Below are 16,649 nucleotides of genomic sequence, written 5' to 3'. Positions count from 1 at the left end.
TCATAGTAATGGCCTTTCGAGCACTTTACTAAACAGCCCTTCGACAGAATAGCGGTGGAGAGCGACATTGCATAAGGTTCGTTCCCACAGAAAGGGTTGACTTGAATAGTACAACCTTGGACTGTGATTCTGTTAAAAGCGGTAGTCGAGAGGATGATTTTTGCATACAAAAATTTTGGCTGCACTAACAGTTGCCAGCCTCTCTTGAAGTACCATGACTACATCGACTGCTGTTAGCATTCTTGTAATGACGTTAGACGTACCGGTATGTACATTTCCCAGTCCACCGGATTTGGGTGCTTGCTCTGCTGTAAGCTCGAAACAACATCATCTCACCGATGCTTTTGGCAGCTGCCATATCGTTGCTCAGCACCCCATGTGTTGCAAAGCTTGGCAGCGGCAGTGGACGAGGACGAGAGAGAAAAGATTCCACACATAGGTTCAGAAACAAACGTCGGTGGGGATAGTGGCCATACACCAGGTGTAACGTCAAAAGGCGAATAACCCCTGCGCAAGCCACTCATCCTGACGAATATGAGGCGATTGGGAACGGTTGGAATGGAGTTGTTCTTGTTAGGCCTTTACCTTGAGATATTTGTTGTATAGATTGAACATACACTCACGTACTAAAGTATTCAGGGGCTTATTACCAAGTAATTATTGGTGTTTAGCCTTGCGAGCTGCGAGAAGAAAACCGGGACAGGGCCTGAGGAATTTCAATGCAAAAGGAAGTGCGTGAAGCAGAGGATCGTCCGAACTCCGATCGCATTTGTGTGTAACTTTTACTACGCAAAGGCAATATCCAATGCCTATCCAAAAATTGCTTCGACGGGCCGTTTCCAGCTGCTTCGTTGAGGTCCTCGTTTCGAAAAGTCTTGGGGCGTCTGTTCCTTTGCTGCTGATGTGTTTCTTTCTCTGCATGGTTTACGGATAGGGATGTCCGCGGTGACCAACCCCAGAGACCGCCGAGAAGTCTGTGCTCTGCCGCCCCTTGTCATCGTTAGCGTGCCCAGCTAAAGTTACGCATGTTCCTTACCGCTACCACCTGACTGAGAATGTACCCATGCACCCTTTTTTCAAGCCCCCTAAACTCCAACGGCCGACTTCGACTTCCCGACCCTTTTGACCTGCGTTCTCGTTTGCCTCGAGCACCACGCCAGAACACCTGGTCTTGTGCCTTTCGACGTGTCGAATCCCCAACCACGTCTCCGAACTGGTTTGCAGCCCTCGACGCTCTCTGCCAAGGGAAAGCGGAGTTTCTTGTGGTCCGCGTTTAGGTACCTGTGACCGCCCAACATCTCTAGTGTTCTTTCATGAATACCCTCACCCAGAGTCGAGCATCCGCCTCCTCGCTTCGCCCGCTTCCTCTAGCTGGACCGCTATCCGACTTCCTGATAGCGAACCCACTGCGTCTCTGACAAACGACGCCAGACATCTCGGCCCGCACATCGCGGCGAAAGTACCGAGACCAAACACAAACTCCACGCCCGCCTTGTACTTAGCTCCACTTCTCTCCATCGCGTCCAATGTCGGAAAGCTATGGTGTCGGTACCAGAGCGTGGCAGCCTGACCCAACAGAGGGCTGGGTTGCGTCCGAAGTTATCAAGAGGACGGTAAACGGGGACAAGGTTATACTCGAGTTCCAGCTAGAAAATGGCGAGGTGAGCTTTCCCGCGCTGACTCTCCTGCTCCCTGCGTTCCTGTTGCTGAATTGTCTTTTTCGCAGACCAGGACGCTGGAGGTCTCGCTCGAGGCCCTCCAGTCTGGCAACGACCCGTCGCTGCCGCCCTTGATGAATCCTACCATGCTCGAAGCCAGCGATGACCTGACCAACCTCTCCCATCTGAACGAGCCTGCCGGTAAACACTCCCCGTTTCGCCATGACTGTTGACGAACAAGTGCTGACGGCCCCTCTTGCTGCCAGTCTTGCAGGCAATCCGCCTCCGATATGCCCAGAAGGAGATTTATACATACTCGGGTATAGTGTTAATAGCAACAAACCCATTCGCTCGCGTCGATTCCCTCTACGTTCCGGGCATGGTCCAAGTCTATGCCGGGAAGCAAAGAGCTACACAAGCGCCACATCTCTTCGCTATTGCCGAGGAGGCTTTCATGTATGGTTCCACTCCGACAGCGCGTTCGAGATGCTTGTCATGTGTTTTGTTATTCTTTTCTGACCGTGTCACAGGGACATGTTGAGGGATAACAAGAACCAGACCATTGTAGTCTCCGGTGAGTCCGGCGCCGGTAAGACCGTCAGTGCCAAGTACATTATGAGGTATTTCGCCACAAGAGAATCGCCAAACAGCCCAGGATCAAGGGCGAAGAAGGGGCCCGAGGCGATGAGCAAGACCGAAGAGGCGATTCTAGCGACGAACCCAATCATGGAAGCCTTCGGCAACGCAAAGACAACGAGGAACGACAACTCCTCGCGGTTCGGCAAGTACATCGAGATTATGTTTGACAAGGGTACAAATATCATCGGCGCCAAGATCAGGACATACTTGTTGGAACGGTCGAGACTTGTCTTTCAGCCGCTCAAGGAGAGAAACTACCACATCTTCTATCAGCTGGTGGCGGGCGTGTCAGACAAGGAGCGCCAGGAACTCGGCCTGCTGCCAGTCGAGCAGTTCGACTACCTGAATCAAGGAAATACCCCGACCATTGACGGCGTGGACGACAAAGCCGAGTTCATTGCGACCAGGCAATCTCTGAAGACGATCGGTGTAAGCGATGCGGAGCAGGCTGAAATCTTCAAGTTGCTCGCGGGTTTGTTGCATCTTGGCAATGTCAAAATCGGCGCGACCCGCAATGATAGTGTCCTCCCGGCGACTGAGCCTTCTCTCGTCAAGGCATGCGATATCCTCGGCATCGATGCCCCCGAGTTCGCCAAGTGGATTGTCAAGAAGCAGCTCATTACGCGTGGCGAGAAGATTACATCCAACCTAACCCAGGCCCAGGCAATTGTTGTCAGGGACTCGGTCGCCAAGTTCATCTATTCTAGCCTCTTTGACTGGCTGGTAGAGGTTATCAACCATAGTCTTGCGACCGAAGATGTGCTCAATCGGGTACATTCGTTCATTGGAGTCCTCGATATCTACGGTTTTGAGCACTTTGCCAAGAACTCCTTCGAGCAATTCTGTATCAACTATGCCAATGAAAAGCTGCAGCAAGAGTTCAATCAGCACGTCTTCAAGCTCGAGCAGGAGGAGTATCTAAGAGAGCAAATCGACTGGACCTTCATTGACTTCGCCGACAACCAGCCTTGTATTGACCTGATCGAGGGCAAGCTCGGTATCCTCTCGCTGTTGGACGAAGAGTCGAGGCTACCCATGGGTTCCGATGAGCAGTTTGTGAACAAGCTGCACCACAACTACGCTGGGGACAAGCACAAGTTCTACAAGAAACCCAGATTTGGCAAGTCCAGCTTCACCGTCTGCCATTATGCTATCGACGTCACGTACGAGTCAGAGGGCTTCATAGAGAAGAATCGTGACACGGTTCCGGACGAGCATATGGCGATCCTTCGCGCTTCAACGAACAGGTTTCTCGGCGCGGTGTTGGACGCGGCGTCGGCTGTGCGAGAGAAAGACGTTGCCTCGGCGACCTCGAAATCAGTAACGCCGGCAGCGGGCAGGAGGATCGGTGTCGCTGTTAACCGCAAGCCGACGCTCGGTGGTATCTTCAAGTCCTCGCTGATTGAACTGATGAACACAATCAATAGCACCGATGTCCACTACATCCGGTGCATCAAGCCCAACGAGGCAAAGGAGGCTTGGAAATTCGAGGGGCCCATGGTTCTCAGCCAGCTGCGTGCCTGTGGTGTGCTTGAGACTGTCCGCATTAGTTGTGCGGGCTATCCTACAAGATGGACCTACGAGGAGTTTGCCTTGCGGTATTACATGCTGGTACCGTCATCACAATGGACCTCCGAGATCAGGCAAATGGCCAACGCTATCCTTACCAAGGCCCTCGGCACCAGCACGGGCAAGGGTCTGGACAAATACCAACTTGGACTCACCAAGATTTTCTTCAGGGCCGGCATGCTAGCCTTCCTCGAGAATCTCCGGACAAATCGGTTGAATCAATGCGCCATCATGATCCAGAAAAACCTCAGAGCCAAGTACTACCGCAACAGGTATCTCGCTGCTCGGGATTCCATCATTGCGTTCCAGGCCGCGGTAAGAGCCTACAAGGCCCGCATGCAGGCGCAGGAATTGCGGACGGTCAAGGCCGCTACCACTATCCAGAGAGTCTGGCGCGGCCAGAAGCAGAGGAAGGAGTTCCTGCGCATCAGAAACGACGTTGTCCGTGCTCAGGCAGCTATGAAGGGCTACTTGCGGCGTAAGGAGATCATGGAGACGCGGGTTGGTAACGCTGCCCTCATTATCCAGCGGAACTGGCGGTCAAGGCAGCAACTCCGGGCCTGGAGAAACTACCGCAGGAAAGTCGTCATTATCCAGAGCTTGTGGCGTGGTAGGACTGCTCGCAAGGAATACAAGGTCATCCGCGCCGAAGCACGCGATCTCAAGCAGATCTCGTACAAACTGGAGAATAAGGTGGTGGAGCTGACGCAGTCTCTGGGTACCATGAAGGCGCAGAACAAGGAGCTCAAGACACAGGTAGAGAACTACGAAGGACAGGTAACGATCTGGAGGAACCGCCACAACGCGCTCGAGGCTCGGACGAAGGAGCTGCAGAGCGAAGCTAACCAGGCTGGCATTGCCGCCGCGCGTCTGGAAGCGATGGAGGCCGAGATGAAGAAGCTTCAGGCGAGCTTTGACGAATCTGCGGCCAACGTCAAGCGAATGCAGGACGAGGAACGGCAGCTCCGAGAATCTCTGCGCGCTACGAGCACGGAGCTCGAGGCTGCTCGCCAGGAAAGCCAGCGTCACGAGGCTGAGAAGAACTCCCTCCGGCAACAACTGCTCGAGCTCCAGGAAGCACTCGAGCAGGCTAGGAGGAACGCTCCTCCCAATGGCGAGGTTGTCAATGGTCATACGGCCGCCCCTGCTGCGCCAACCGGCCTCATCAACTTGGTGTCGTCTAAGAAGCCCAAGCGGCGAAGCGCAGGTGCTGAGCTTCGCGAGATGGAGAGGTACAGCTCGGCCTACAACCCTCGCCCCGTGTCGATGGCTGTCCCTGGCATGAACCGCCAGACCACGCTCTCGGGTTCGACGTTCATCCCTGGCGTGGACAACATCGAGCTAGAGCTAGAATCGCTGCTGTCCGATGAAGAGGGCCTTAACCAGGAGGTTACCATGGGTCTTATCCGTAATCTGAAGATCCCATCGCCCGCCACGACACCGCCACCTTCGGAAAAGGAGGTGTTGTTCCCATCCTACCTCATCAACTTGGTTACTTCAGAGATGTGGAACAACGGATTCGTCAAGGAGTCGGAGCGGTTTCTCGCCAACGTCATGCAGTCCATCCAACAGGAGGTCATGCAGCACGACGAGGAAGAGGCTATCAACCCCGGCGCCTTCTGGCTTTCCAATGTGCATGAGATGCTCTCATTTGTCTTCCTTGCTGAGGACTGGTACGAGGCTCAGAAGACGGGCAACTACGAGTATGACCGCCTCCTCGAGATTGTCAAGCACGACTTGGAGAGCCTGGAGTTCAACATTTACCACACGTGGATGAAGGTGCTCAAGAAGAAGCTAGCCAAGATGATCATTCCCGCTATCATCGAGTCGCAGTCTCTGCCTGGCTTCGTCACGAACGAGAACAAGAAGTTCCTCGGCAAGCTCCTGCAGGGCAACAATCAGCCTGCGTACAACATGGATAACTTGCTGTCACTCCTCAACAGTGTCTTCCGTGCCATGAAGGCGTACTACCTGGAGGACTCTATCATTACGCAGACAATCACGGAGCTGCTCCGCCTTGTCGGCGTGACGGCCTTTAATGACCTGCTCATGCGGCGCAACTTCCTCTCCTGGAAGCGTGGCCTGCAGATCAACTACAATATCACCCGTATCGAGGAGTGGTGCAAGAGCCACGACATGCCCGAGGGCACCCTGCAGCTCGAGCATCTGATGGTAAGCACGACGGTATTGCAACGTCGACGCGACAGTGCTGACTTTTGCCACAGCAAGCAACGAAGCTCTTGCAGCTCAAGAAGGCAACCCTGAACGACATTGAGATCATTCAGGATATCTGCTGGATGTGAGTCTTCTTCCCCCGTGCGCAGGCGGAGAACACTGTGCTAAGATTTCTCTAGGTTGTCACCCAACCAAATCCAGAAGCTTCTGAACCAGTACCTCGTTGCCGATTACGAGCAGCCCATCAACGGCGAGATTATGAAGGCCGTCGCCTCGCGGGTGACGGAGAAGAGTGATGTCCTACTCCTCCAGGCTGTCGATATGGACGACAGCGGGCCGTATGAGATTGCCGAGCCCAGAGTGATCACCGCTCTGGAGACTTATACGCCGTCTTGTAAGTAGAGCTGCCCGCTCTGGTCGTGTTATACCGGGGAAATAAGCTGACAAAACATCTTTTTCCAGGGCTCCAAACCCCACGCTTGAAGCGCCTAGCCGAGATTGTGTCGCAGCAGGCCATCGCGCAGCAGGAGAAGCTCGAGTTTGGCTCGCAGGGTGGTGACGACTACGACAACCTCGGCGAGGTCGACGACAATGAGCTGACCGAGGTGGATGAGGGCCCGGAGTCGATGATGGCGAGCGCCTAGAAGGCGGCTGCCACCACAGGCGCGTCCACGAGCGACGAGCAACCGGCCCTACCGATGCAGCAGATGCATATCCAGCGCCCCGCATTGGCACTGCTCCATCCATTGAGGGGCGGCGGCAGCGGGACTCTGAGATATCACTTGTTGATAAATAGGAGTAGAGGTGGGAGTGGTGATTAGCGGGAGCGGAGGGGTGACAGGGGGGTGAGCTGCTTCTCTTGCTTCTCTTTTCTGGTTAATTCGGGCAACAAAGACATGTCATGGCATGGCAACGGTGCAACCTGTGAGAGGGACAGGTGGTGGGCATGATGCTGTTCTGCTTGCCATGCCCGCTTTTTGTTGTCGGGAAATACTTTAGACATCTTTTATTGTTACACACCGACCTACCTACCCGCACGCTCACCCGCCTATCCCGCTCGTCCGACTAGTTCATCAGTCGCATATCCTGCTTTGCTTTGCTTTCTTGCTTTCTGGCGATACCTTTCAGTCTGGGGATCTCTCCATACCATGCTTTGTGGCTGGAGATAAAGACAGGATCGTGTGTTTTTGAGTTTCCCTCTGTTGCTGGCTTGACGAACAAGAGAAAAGGTCAAGAAGTTTTGGCGGGATTAGAGAGAGAGAAGACAACGGGAGACGGAAGAGTAAGAGGTATTCTGCTGGATGGCTGGGCAGAGCTAGAGAGTTGGCTGTGTTTGTGATGTTTTATGGCTGAGCGATGGATCTAAACAAGTGGTTGGATGTTGTGCATGAGATGAGTGATGGATGTTGGATGTAAGCTAGATGAAAGGTTAGATGTGGGAGATATGTGACTGGTAAGATACCTACATAATGCATCCCTTGGGTCTCTGAGGGGTTGTCTTGATTGTCTCAGCAGTTTGTACTCATGTACAATGCGATAGGGACAGTTGAATAAGTGGAAAGACGATATCTTGGAATCTGAGTGGTCATAAGGCACTTGGTTGAAGTAAACTGCATGGACGTACCCGACTTGCGGTGGTGTGTGTAACTTGTATATCAGCGAGCAGTGGGGCTGCTTCGTTACGCTCAAAATTATTTTCATTTTCACCCTAGGCAAGCCTCACTTACATCGCATCCGCTGCCTCACCTTGGTTATTTTCAAGTGTCGAAACTTCGTGAATCAACAGAACAAACGAAAACGGGGAAAGTAATAACCAGACAACCTGACTGAAAAATGTCGCGCAGCTTACCAAACATCATCATCACCGGCACCCCAGGAGTCGGCAAAACGAGCCACTGCGAACTGCTCGCTGAGCGCACGGGGCTCAAACACGTCTCGGTGAACCAGGTGGTCAAGGACAAGGAGTGCCATGAGGGTTGGGATGAGGAGTATCAGAGCTGGATTGTGGATGAGGATAAGGTGAGTCTCACTTTTCCATGTGTTTCCTTTGATTATTCATTCATACCTGACTGGCTTCATCTCTCCCTCTCTCATGTCATATTATGGACATATGGACATATATACATAGGAATCTTGTTGGCTGACATGACTAAAACAGCTGCTCGATGCGATTGAGGACGAGGTCAAGCAGGGCGGGTGCATAATAGACTGGCACGCGTGCGACCTGTTCCCCCAGAGCTGGATCGACCTGGTCGTGGTGCTGCGGGTCGATACGGCAACGCTGTATGATCGGCTTATAGAAAGGCAAGCTTTTCTTTTGCGTTGTTCCCGTCTTGTTTTCATGCCGGTCATTTTCTTGCTCACCTCTTCCAATTGACTTTGTTTTTTCTTCCTGTCATATCCGGGGCTGACATTTGTATACTCACAGAAAATACCCCGAAGCCAAACTCCAAGAAAATATAGACTCGGAGATCATGGACGTACTGCTGCAGGAGGCGCGGGACTCGTACGACGAGGAGATTGTGGTTGAGCTGCGGAGCGTGACGGCGGATGACATGGAGAGCAACGTGGACAGGATTGAACAGTGGTTAAAACAGTGGAAGGAGAACAATGCTTCATGAAGATCTCGTTCAGGGGCTAAATTTAGGTAGGGTAGCGGGTTACCGCACACACAAGCTACACCACCTACCGATGAATATGAGAAAGTCACAAGGCAAAGGAACATGTGAAGTCGCTACCTTTCATTTTGACTGATTCAATGCCCTGCGTGCAACACTGGCCGACCCTTGATCACGAAGTCATCTCCTTGGCGAACCACGCCTGGAGCTTTGCCAGCGCCCGGCCGCGATGCGAAATCTGGTTCTTTTCTGACTTGCTCATTTCGGCATAGCTGTGGCGTCCGTGTTAACAGCTTCCCCAAGTACATAGGAATACCAAGTGAGAAAAGAGGAAGAACTTACGTCTTACCCTCATACTCAAATATCGGATCCCAACCTGCGAGCAGATTGCACGTGTCAGATATGCTAGATCTCAACTGCAAAATGTTAAACGACGGGATGGACATACCAAAATTCGACGGCCCCCTAGCGGGCACAATCTTGCCCTCTGTAATCCCCTGAAACAGAATAGGCTCATGGCCCGGACCGGGCGAGTAGGCGAATGTGCAGACGGCCTTGGCCGACTTGTCAGGGTAGGCGGCCAGGAGGTTGTTGAGGCCTTCGTGGCCGATGGAGGTCAGGAACCATTTGCTGCCGGGCGTTAGCAAAGTTCATTCCTCTCATTAACAGAGGTAATGATCCTCCTGTATCTGGATCTGAATTAAAAAGACACGACAAACAGCGTACATACATGTACGGCCCCGGCAGTCCGTTCAGCGCGTTGAAGCAGAGGCAGGTGTCTTCTACCAAAACGGGACCCTGGATCTGTAGTAGTGGACTCGTGTTAGCTAACTGGATTGACTCTAGAGTGAAAGGGGGGTCGAATGGAAGGTATGGCTGATACCAGATCGGCTGCCCGGCGGCACTTGTCGAGGGTCACCTCTTCTAGGGAAGCGCCCTGAATCTCGATCAGGTCGAGCGTCTGGCTTTCGACCTGGATAGCAGGCTCTAGGATGGCTTTGACCTCTCCCAGCTTGTTTGCATTGCCGGTGATAAAGTTGACAATGTGCCGGGCCGCGGTTGGGGTCGTCATCTTGATGGCTTTGTCAGGTCTTTCGCTTTGGTGTGGAATGGAAGATGGTTACTGCAGGTGGGTGATCGTTGAAGCTCTCAAATGATGGGCTTCCAGGCAGATTAGCTCAGGTGTTGTCTGCCCTGTAATGTAACCCACAGTGGGGTACCTTGGGCCATCACAGGGCTCTCAGTTCAGTGGCCCGCGCAACATGGCTGCTGTAGGTAACCTGATATGAATCAGGAGTTTCTACTGGTAGTATATCCACAAGAGTAAAGTGACTGATTAAACACCAGCAAACATATGAATGACACAAATTGCAACGCCAACGCTATCCTGTTTCCTGAATGCCAAACTGAAGGCTTCAGTATTGGAAAGAAAAAAAAAAAAAAAGAAAAAAAAAAGAAAAACCGCTTGCTCGCTCCTTCGATTTGTCCTAGGGAATGCAACGCTGCTTCTGGGATGATCACTCTCTAATCTCAAACTTCGAGCACCCGACCTTCCTGGTTAACCTCATCGATTGCCAAGGATTGTGGATTTCAGGGAGTCCACGGTGCCCGTAGCCTATTCGTAATCGTCAGTGTCACCCATTCTCAAGATTCAGGGAGAGATAAGTCCCCACGCGGGGAGTCCATGGCGACTAACGTCAACAACTCAAACTGGTGGTACATCCTAAGATATCTACTCCCTCGCCGGTACGGCTTCAGTGCAAGATCTGGCTTGGGGTGAACAAAGTCGGGCCATGTGGAGAGACTTAAAATATCAGAGGAGTCGCGGAAAGAAGGATCAAATACGAGCAGGTTTCTGTCGCCGTTCTTTAGCTTTTCAAAGCCAATGATTGTCAAGGAGTGACCGGCATGTTGGAAGTATATCGGCCCCAGTTGGGTCCTGCGGATGCGTTGGGAAGGCTCCTGGACACCACCCTGGAAGTAGGTCTCAACGTATTGCATGAGGTCAGCTTCGGATTCGGCGGGATTATCGTGCTTGATTGCTTTAGCGTCACATCTGTCAAGTGTTAGTTGCTTGACTGGTTGATTGGGGCGGATTCGGAGTATATTACGGGACATCCAAGAGTCGGAACATTGCCAAAGCCTGGGTAGTCCGTGATCAGCCATTTGAGTTGAGTATGTTGATGCACCGACAACTACGCACCTCTGGTGTACCAATGTATTTCCTGGTGCCCCTGATCCCTCCCGTCTCAAGCCGGCCGTTGGCATGGATCCCCCGGTCCCAGGCGGTCTCGATATACTCTTGGATCTGAAAGATGGACGGTATGTTGGTGCCCAAGTGTTCATATCCCCTGACCTTGAGCATCAAGATGTACGAACACACCATTTGTATGTTCCGGTAGCCACAGAAGCCCCCTGTGCGCCTCCGGTCAGCAAAAGCAAACAAAGCCAACGCTTTCCCGGTCTGTGGTCTGTTGGGAGCATACCCTCCCGTTTAAGCTTCGACACATGCCACACACATGGATGACAGATGTAAGCGTACTCTGTTGATGGAGATTGCTCTAACAGCCGGGCAATAACTGGAATGATTTCTACTACTGTAAGCGGTGTTGACTACGACACTAGCGTGGAGTCAAATAGCGGATATCGTACTCACCGTGGGTCACGACTTGGCCCTCCTTCCTCAGCAACGTCACTAGCCAGTCGGGCATGCGCTCCTCGTGCGCGTATTTTCCAAGGTGAGTTTTCTGAGATAGCGTTAGTCGAGCCAGCCAACCCTGCCGATGCTGCTCACCCCAAGCCTCTTCCCGCGAGTGAATTCTGCCACAGTCGTATGCGTTTCATCATGGCGATGCTTCCTAGGTTGATGTCTATCGGCAGATGATGAGCCAGGCATCCTCAGCAGCCGCTTCCAGACTGATATAGCCTTGGCCTGGCGGCTGACGGGCTCAGGAGCGTGTTCAGACCGGCGAGATTTCTCTGCCTCTGGGTGGCTCCTCGTCGTGGCCGAAGGGCCTGTCGCGGGCTGTGTATCTCGCTCAGAATGCGGTACAGAGGGCCGTCGCAGATGGTCACCGGACTCCTCGGCGTGAAGCTCAAGGTGGTAATCAAGCTCCTCTAGGAGAAGAAGCTCGCCGCAGCCCTCGGATGGACACTCGACGTATTGAGGATCGTGATCGTTCCCAGGACCACCGCTCTTATATGCGCTGTCCTCTTCCACGACAAAAGGCGACGGCCCCTCAGAGTGCAATGTCTCTATGTGCTGCGTACATGATTCTGTTAGCAGAGGCAGGCAGCACCCGCTTACACTGAGACCTGCTCTGAGAGTACATCTCTGAACGGGAAAGAGCCTGTGAGACTTACGAGCATCATTTCGTACTCTCCAGCCTGCGCTTTCCAGCCGCAAAAGGGGCATTCCATGACTTCGTTGTCCATTATGATTTGAGCCTCCTTCGTGTCCTTTGTGTACCTGTCTCGGGCTGTAAGGGCTTCGGCAGCCACCAAGGCTCCCCGAGAACAAAGCGCCCGATTCAATTTAAAGCACCCGAGTTGCCTGAATCTGTTGTTTATTGGTGATGGGCAACAATCTGGCTTCTATGTTTTTACTCGGGTATCCTAGTGCCTGAGGTTCATTAGGCATGGAACGCGCGAAACCCAAGAAGGCGTACAGTGCCTAGCCATGCCTTTGCATCACCAATATGCGATTGCAGTATATCTGTGAGGCGAGGATTTGCATTAAAGAAGGTATTTGAAGGTGGCCGTCATCCATTGTTTCCAACAGTCTTGTTCCCTCCGGCCTGAGACATCTTGATCCAGCTGTGTAAAGTTTCATAGTCAAGAAGAAGGACTTCAACCTGATGTAGTCGCAGTCTCGGGATAACCTCAATAGAGACGATGAGATGAGACGAAAGCAACGTTGAGTGGATCGCTCTGATCGGCCCTTTTGCTTCCATAATAGGATTAGTTGATAATACTTTGCTATTCTTGAAATCCCCTGGTCAGCAACAGTGGAACTGGAGATTCGGAGCTCACCCCAACTCCGAATCCGCAGATTTAAACAGAGAGGGAACAGAGACAACAATACCTAGTGTGAAGAGGGCAATGCTATTTTCAATATTTGTCTGAAAGGGCGGAATGTGTACTGTACCATGTAGCTTGTACATACAGTACATGGTGTTGGCTACGGGATATTATTAGTGTATGTGGATTGTGGAACAGACCCGCTCGGATACATCGGATCAACCTCCTAGCAAACTGTTAGTGATGGGCCGTTGGCAGCCAACATTAGGTGTTATTGTATTGTCAAAGGAGTTCACCGCCGGTTCAGTAGCTTCGATGGGTACGATAAGGGTTCCATATGTCGTAAGTCAAGATACAGTACGAAGTACACTTACAGTATCGCTTCGATACTGGAGCACCACTTTCCTGACAGCTCCCCTCTTGCTGCGACCCGCCACGGGTCTTGTCTTGGCATCTGGGGGATTTTCCTTGGCCTGAGAGCTTGGCTTTCTTAATCCAAGCCAAGCTTTTCCAGAACCTCGGCTCCGGATGTGACAGTATCAGCGCAACCCTAATGTCGCCCTGCACTCGTCAAGCCAGAAACCGTTGATGCTAGGTAGTTTCCGTGTGCCGTGACTGTCTCGGCCGAGTTTGAATCCCCCAGCTGCTAAACGGAGGCCTCCATGACAGGAGGATGCGTCACCGTACCAAGGCCCCTGAGTACGAAGTATTTATCTCACTTATTCATCAACCATGAAGAACACGTCAGGCTATGAAAGGTCCTTGATCGAGGCTGACGATCTCAATACTTGATGCTGGCCCCTATTTGTAGGTGAGCTATTTCCACAAACAGATTGCAAGTGGTGTGACTCTTCGACGTTCGGCTCACCGACTCAAACTCCGAGGGCTTCAAATCCCGGAACCAGTGCGGCGCATGCAGCGGACCTTGATCGTTTCCGGAAAGTGGCAGTCGGGACAGCCAGTATAGCCATAAGGTGCCTGCCAGGTGACCCAACTGTGAATGGAAGCCCGTAAGCTGCATTGTTCATGATGACGACGCTCAGGATTGACCCCCGGACGAGCAGAGGCGCTTAACAGCTGGTCCTTTGCTCCAATACGTCTTGAGTGGTGTCTGGTCCACGCCGGGTAACTGGATTCCTACGATGTTCGGGAATCAGTAAAGACGGTCCGTCTAGACCTGCCAGATTCCACATCGCTACCGACCTAATGGTCTGGACAGTCCATCGGCGGGTGTCTATATCGGAATCCAGGCACCATGTTGCTGAGTTAATCACAGCGCCCCCTGTCATCCCTAACGCTTCCGTCAGATGGCAAGGCGGATGTAAAACGGTTCCAAGCGCCCCGGTAGCTGCAGGGTATAGGACGGGTATAATACCCATTGTAGAGACACCCAAGGAAATAAAGCTGGAGGCTCCCCAGCGGCTTGGCAATTGGCAGATTGAAGCCAAATAACGCCAAGACATCTAACTTCATTCGTGGTTCGTTCCCTATATCATGGCCGAAACCCTGAAGCGTACGTTTCATGGTGAGTTTACCTCTCTGCCAGATCTCTCCACGAGCAGAACACCGGGCACTAACTGCAAATAACAGGGTGCTTAACATGTCGCAAGAGGAAAGTGCGATGTCCAGGAGGGAATCCCTGCGAAACCTGCTCTCGGATGAACATTGTCTGCCACAATTCCTTTGATACCAACCTTCGAATCCGCGTCTCGACACCTACCCGCCCGGAAGAGGCAAAATCTTCAATACGAAAGCCCGGTCGTGCGCGGCGATCGACTGCCCCGGCAGCATCGGGCTCGATAATCTCAAATAGCAGCAAGGGTTCCCCGGCGGCTTCGAAATGCCCAATTCCGAAATCTCACCAACCAGACCTCGCCTCTGAGTCGTCAACTGTTCATCGGACCAGTGCACCTCCTCCGGGCGCTTCGGACGACGCAGACTGTGGCCGTTTTCCGTTCGCCGGCGTAATGGATTTCGACCCTTGCTTTGAGCCGAACCTTGAGGACGTCTTCAATGTGGGCGTGGATGCTCCCGCCAAAGTTCCCATCATAGTATGGCCCATAGATCCTAACCCGGCACCGACAGACGCCTTAGATTTCTCGCACGTCAGCCCTAAGTCCGAGTGCCGGTCTTCTGTGTCGTCGGAATGTGGACTGAAAGAGTGGGTTCCCAAGCGACGCAGGCGCACCAAGAATCCGACCCCAGAGAAAGAATCTCCAGAGACGGATGCCCAGGAGAAGCGGGACGGCGTGTCAATGTACAGCTCGTTGCCCAGGTATCCGCAAGGCGTTCCCGCGACCCAGAATGATGAGGTTGGGGCACTGTACAATTTCGCTGTCGAATTCGAGCGAAAGTGTGCCCCGTGTAGTCCGATGCGCCTTGCACTCTTGGTTTGGTTAGCAAGAAGCTCGGTTTCCGACAAGCTGGCGACCGACCCGGTCACGGCGAGCTGGTACTCGCGAGCGTCAGCAGAAGTCGACAAACTGATGACTCTCCCTGACGCCATGTGTGAGCTCGGCGTCCGCCCGGTGAGGACGAGTGCCGAAGTCATCATATGCGCGTCACTCTTCCTCAATCAATATGATGTATGGAACTACGCCCTTGATTCAATAGACGGTCGCTTTCGACGGATCAGTGATTGGCTTGTGAAACATCCCAATGATCTAGGACTGTCCCCCTTGGCCAGCAAGATGCTCTTGTGGACCTGCTATCTGCAGATCCGACTCGGCATCTTCAATACTAGAAGTCTCCCCTCCACGACACTTCTTGAACTGTTGGGTCAGAGAGCAGAATACATTCGAGTCTTGGAGAATTCGCAGATGTTCCAAGCGGATATGTTCGGCCCCGAGCATCCCAAGGAACAACTTGCCGCGGACGCCGAGAGCATACCAGCAACTCTGCACTTGCACGAGGCATTCTGTGTCCTCGCCAAGGTAGCGCGTTACCGATATTTGCAACAAACGTCGCCTCTGAGCGCGGGCAGCTGGGGAGACCTCACCATGTCACGACATCGGGACGTCGAAGACAACATCCAGAGGCTTGAGGGCGACTTCCAATTCGCGGCAATAATGAACGATGCCGCCAACGATACTCTTTCCGGACTCGTCCCGGGCACCTGGCGGCCGCCACCCAGGATGAGCACAAGGCCCACTCAGCTGGAGCTCTGCAAGGCTGAGAGCGCGGGCCCTTGCCCATCATCTGTATGTATCAACTCCCAAACACCCAGCCGGGAAAGCCTGGACTGGTTAACGGCGTATGCCGTGTTCCTGGCGACAAAAATCCTTTGGTCCCGAGCGGTATTCCCAAGCATCCGTACCGACCATGCCTCAATCGAGGCGGTCGAGTCAATCTTGCAGGCAGCGTTGCATCTCCGCAGGGCGCGCGGGCGCGAGGATCTCTGCCAAGAGCTGCCTTCGGCCCTATGGTTATTGCCTCTCTTCGTAGCGGGTATTGAGACGGTTGACGAGGTTCGCGCCGATTGGGTGAGGATGTTCGTCTGTGGCGTGGCCGAGGTCGAGAGGGATGGTAACAATAGCAGGCGTGCTCATGCAAGAAAAGTGCTGGATTTGATGGAACATCTGAGAGCGAAGCAAGACCAACAAGGCTCAAGAGTGTGTATTGAGGAAGCCATGAGGGAAATTGAGGGACCAAACGGAGTGTTCATGTTTCTTGGCTAGGCTCATAAAGGAATGGAATCGGCAATCAGAGAGCCCTGTCTGGATTGACGATGACCGTCTTCCACTCCAAGAGGCGGCGACCATAGCTTCATATGAAGATGAAGGATGCTTGACAGACCTGACAGTGCTTGCAGTGCGGCAGTGAGGGCATTGAGGAAAGTGAGAGTTAAGATGGTGCCAAGCATTTGGAGCTGGGTAATTATATCCAACTATCCGCTACTCCGTATATCGAGACGAATAGTATGGAATTTGCGCTAGATGCATAGAACTGTCAGCTATAAAGAGTTTATTCG

The 16,649-nt window shown here is 52.9% G+C and overlaps 8 protein-coding genes across 8 annotated transcripts; 4 read left to right on the top strand and 4 right to left on the bottom strand.

Moving 5' to 3' along the window:
* The first annotated feature begins 167 nt into the window (after positions 1-167).
* Positions 168-580, top strand: N656DRAFT_200798 (uncharacterized protein). The gene has a single exon (XM_064808863.1). It carries the CDS (start codon positions 268-270, stop codon positions 502-504), a length of 237 nt encoding a protein of 78 aa, XP_064668295.1. The 5' UTR covers positions 168-267; the 3' UTR covers positions 505-580.
* A 946-nt stretch (positions 581-1,526) lies between these two features.
* On the top strand, positions 1,527-6,685 carry N656DRAFT_713326 (uncharacterized protein; the record flags this gene model as incomplete). The annotated part of the gene is made up of 7 exons (XM_064811885.1): positions 1,527-1,661; positions 1,727-1,859; positions 1,925-2,114; positions 2,189-6,038; positions 6,092-6,165; positions 6,221-6,435; positions 6,504-6,685. 7 exons carry the CDS (start codon positions 1,527-1,529, stop codon positions 6,683-6,685), a joined length of 4,779 nt encoding a protein of 1,592 aa, XP_064668294.1.
* Positions 6,686-7,751: 1,066 nt separating this feature from the next.
* Positions 7,752-8,775, top strand: N656DRAFT_781506 (P-loop containing nucleoside triphosphate hydrolase protein). Its single transcript, XM_064815593.1, has 3 exons — positions 7,752-8,060; positions 8,200-8,345; positions 8,470-8,775. Exons 1-3 carry the CDS (start codon positions 7,875-7,877, stop codon positions 8,660-8,662), a joined length of 525 nt encoding a protein of 174 aa, XP_064668293.1. The 5' UTR covers positions 7,752-7,874; the 3' UTR covers positions 8,663-8,775.
* On the bottom strand, positions 8,616-9,886 carry N656DRAFT_781505 (Ham1-like protein). Its single transcript, XM_064815592.1, has 5 exons — positions 9,543-9,886; positions 9,390-9,463; positions 9,108-9,289; positions 9,002-9,035; positions 8,616-8,931 (listed from the first exon to the last, which is right to left on the bottom strand). The coding sequence occupies exons 1-5, from the start codon at positions 9,729-9,731 to the stop codon at positions 8,832-8,834; spliced, it is 579 nt and encodes a 192-aa protein (XP_064668292.1). The 5' UTR covers positions 9,732-9,886; the 3' UTR covers positions 8,616-8,831.
* A 417-nt stretch (positions 9,887-10,303) lies between these two features.
* On the bottom strand, positions 10,304-12,094 carry N656DRAFT_790954 (DUF1671-domain-containing protein; the record flags this gene model as incomplete). The annotated part of the gene is made up of 6 exons (XM_064816929.1): positions 10,304-10,715; positions 10,849-11,074; positions 11,146-11,256; positions 11,316-11,406; positions 11,454-11,921; positions 12,023-12,094. The coding sequence occupies 6 exons, from the start codon at positions 12,092-12,094 to the stop codon at positions 10,304-10,306; spliced, it is 1,380 nt and encodes a 459-aa protein (XP_064668291.1).
* A 119-nt stretch (positions 12,095-12,213) lies between these two features.
* Positions 12,214-13,441, bottom strand: N656DRAFT_200686 (uncharacterized protein). The gene is made up of 3 exons (XM_064808862.1): positions 13,054-13,441; positions 12,825-12,905; positions 12,214-12,642 (listed from the first exon to the last, which is right to left on the bottom strand). Exons 1-3 carry the CDS (start codon positions 13,131-13,133, stop codon positions 12,333-12,335), a joined length of 471 nt encoding a protein of 156 aa, XP_064668290.1. The 5' UTR covers positions 13,134-13,441; the 3' UTR covers positions 12,214-12,332.
* On the bottom strand, positions 13,362-14,393 carry N656DRAFT_200560 (uncharacterized protein). The gene is made up of 4 exons (XM_064808861.1): positions 14,258-14,393; positions 14,055-14,185; positions 13,883-13,970; positions 13,362-13,808 (listed from the first exon to the last, which is right to left on the bottom strand). The coding sequence occupies exons 2-4, from the start codon at positions 14,140-14,142 to the stop codon at positions 13,568-13,570; spliced, it is 417 nt and encodes a 138-aa protein (XP_064668289.1). The 5' UTR covers positions 14,143-14,185; positions 14,258-14,393; the 3' UTR covers positions 13,362-13,567.
* N656DRAFT_770016 (uncharacterized protein) lies at positions 14,174-16,356 on the top strand (the record flags this gene model as incomplete). The annotated part of the gene is made up of 2 exons (XM_064813744.1): positions 14,174-14,204; positions 14,270-16,356. 2 exons carry the CDS (start codon positions 14,174-14,176, stop codon positions 16,354-16,356), a joined length of 2,118 nt encoding a protein of 705 aa, XP_064668288.1.
* Positions 16,357-16,649: the final 293 nt, after the last annotated feature.

Source organism: Canariomyces notabilis (genome assembly GCF_033297395.1).
Source record: "Canariomyces notabilis strain CBS 508.74 unplaced genomic scaffold N656scaffold_18, whole genome shotgun sequence".
Taxonomy (NCBI): domain Eukaryota; kingdom Fungi; phylum Ascomycota; class Sordariomycetes; order Sordariales; family Chaetomiaceae; genus Canariomyces; species Canariomyces notabilis.
This window is presented reverse-complemented; position numbering and strand designations above follow the sequence as displayed.

What these genes read in the sequence shown, in the direction of transcription:
- N656DRAFT_200798 (XM_064808863.1), top strand. Translation starts at nt 268, where the DNA reads ATGTACATTTCCCAGTCCACCGGATTTGGGTGCTTGCTCTGCTGTAAG.
- N656DRAFT_781506 (XM_064815593.1), top strand. Translation starts at nt 7,875, where the DNA reads ATGTCGCGCAGCTTACCAAACATCATCATCACCGGCACCCCAGGAGTC. An exon ending in GGATTGTGGATGAGGATAAG is followed by an intron (nt 8,061 to 8,199) that starts GTGAGTCTCACT and finishes TGACTAAAACAG; the next exon opens with CTGCTCGATGCGATTGAGGA. An exon ending in TATGATCGGCTTATAGAAAG is followed by an intron (nt 8,346 to 8,469) that starts GCAAGCTTTTCT and finishes GTATACTCACAG; the next exon opens with AAAATACCCCGAAGCCAAAC.
- N656DRAFT_781505 (XM_064815592.1), bottom strand. Translation starts at nt 9,731, where the DNA reads ATGACGACCCCAACCGCGGCCCGGCACATTGTCAACTTTATCACCGGC. An exon ending in GCCGCCGGGCAGCCGATCTG is followed by an intron (nt 9,464 to 9,542) that starts GTATCAGCCATA and finishes CCACTACTACAG; the next exon opens with ATCCAGGGTCCCGTTTTGGT. An exon ending in GGACTGCCGGGGCCGTACAT is followed by an intron (nt 9,290 to 9,389) that starts GTATGTACGCTG and finishes AACGCCCGGCAG; the next exon opens with CAAATGGTTCCTGACCTCCA.
- N656DRAFT_200686 (XM_064808862.1), bottom strand. Translation starts at nt 13,133, where the DNA reads ATGCCAAGACAAGACCCGTGGCGGGTCGCAGCAAGAGGGGAGCTGTCA. An exon ending in TCCAGTATCGAAGCGATACT is followed by an intron (nt 12,906 to 13,053) that starts GTAAGTGTACTT and finishes ACAGTTTGCTAG; the next exon opens with GAGGTTGATCCGATGTATCC. An exon ending in CGTAGCCAACACCATGTACT is followed by an intron (nt 12,643 to 12,824) that starts GTATGTACAAGC and finishes GGGGATTTCAAG; the next exon opens with AATAGCAAAGTATTATCAAC.
- N656DRAFT_200560 (XM_064808861.1), bottom strand. Translation starts at nt 14,142, where the DNA reads ATGTCTTGGCGTTATTTGGCTTCAATCTGCCAATTGCCAAGCCGCTGG. An exon ending in CTTGGGTGTCTCTACAATGG is followed by an intron (nt 13,971 to 14,054) that starts GTATTATACCCG and finishes CGGAAGCGTTAG; the next exon opens with GGATGACAGGGGGCGCTGTG. An exon ending in TGGACTGTCCAGACCATTAG is followed by an intron (nt 13,809 to 13,882) that starts GTCGGTAGCGAT and finishes GTAGGAATCCAG; the next exon opens with TTACCCGGCGTGGACCAGAC.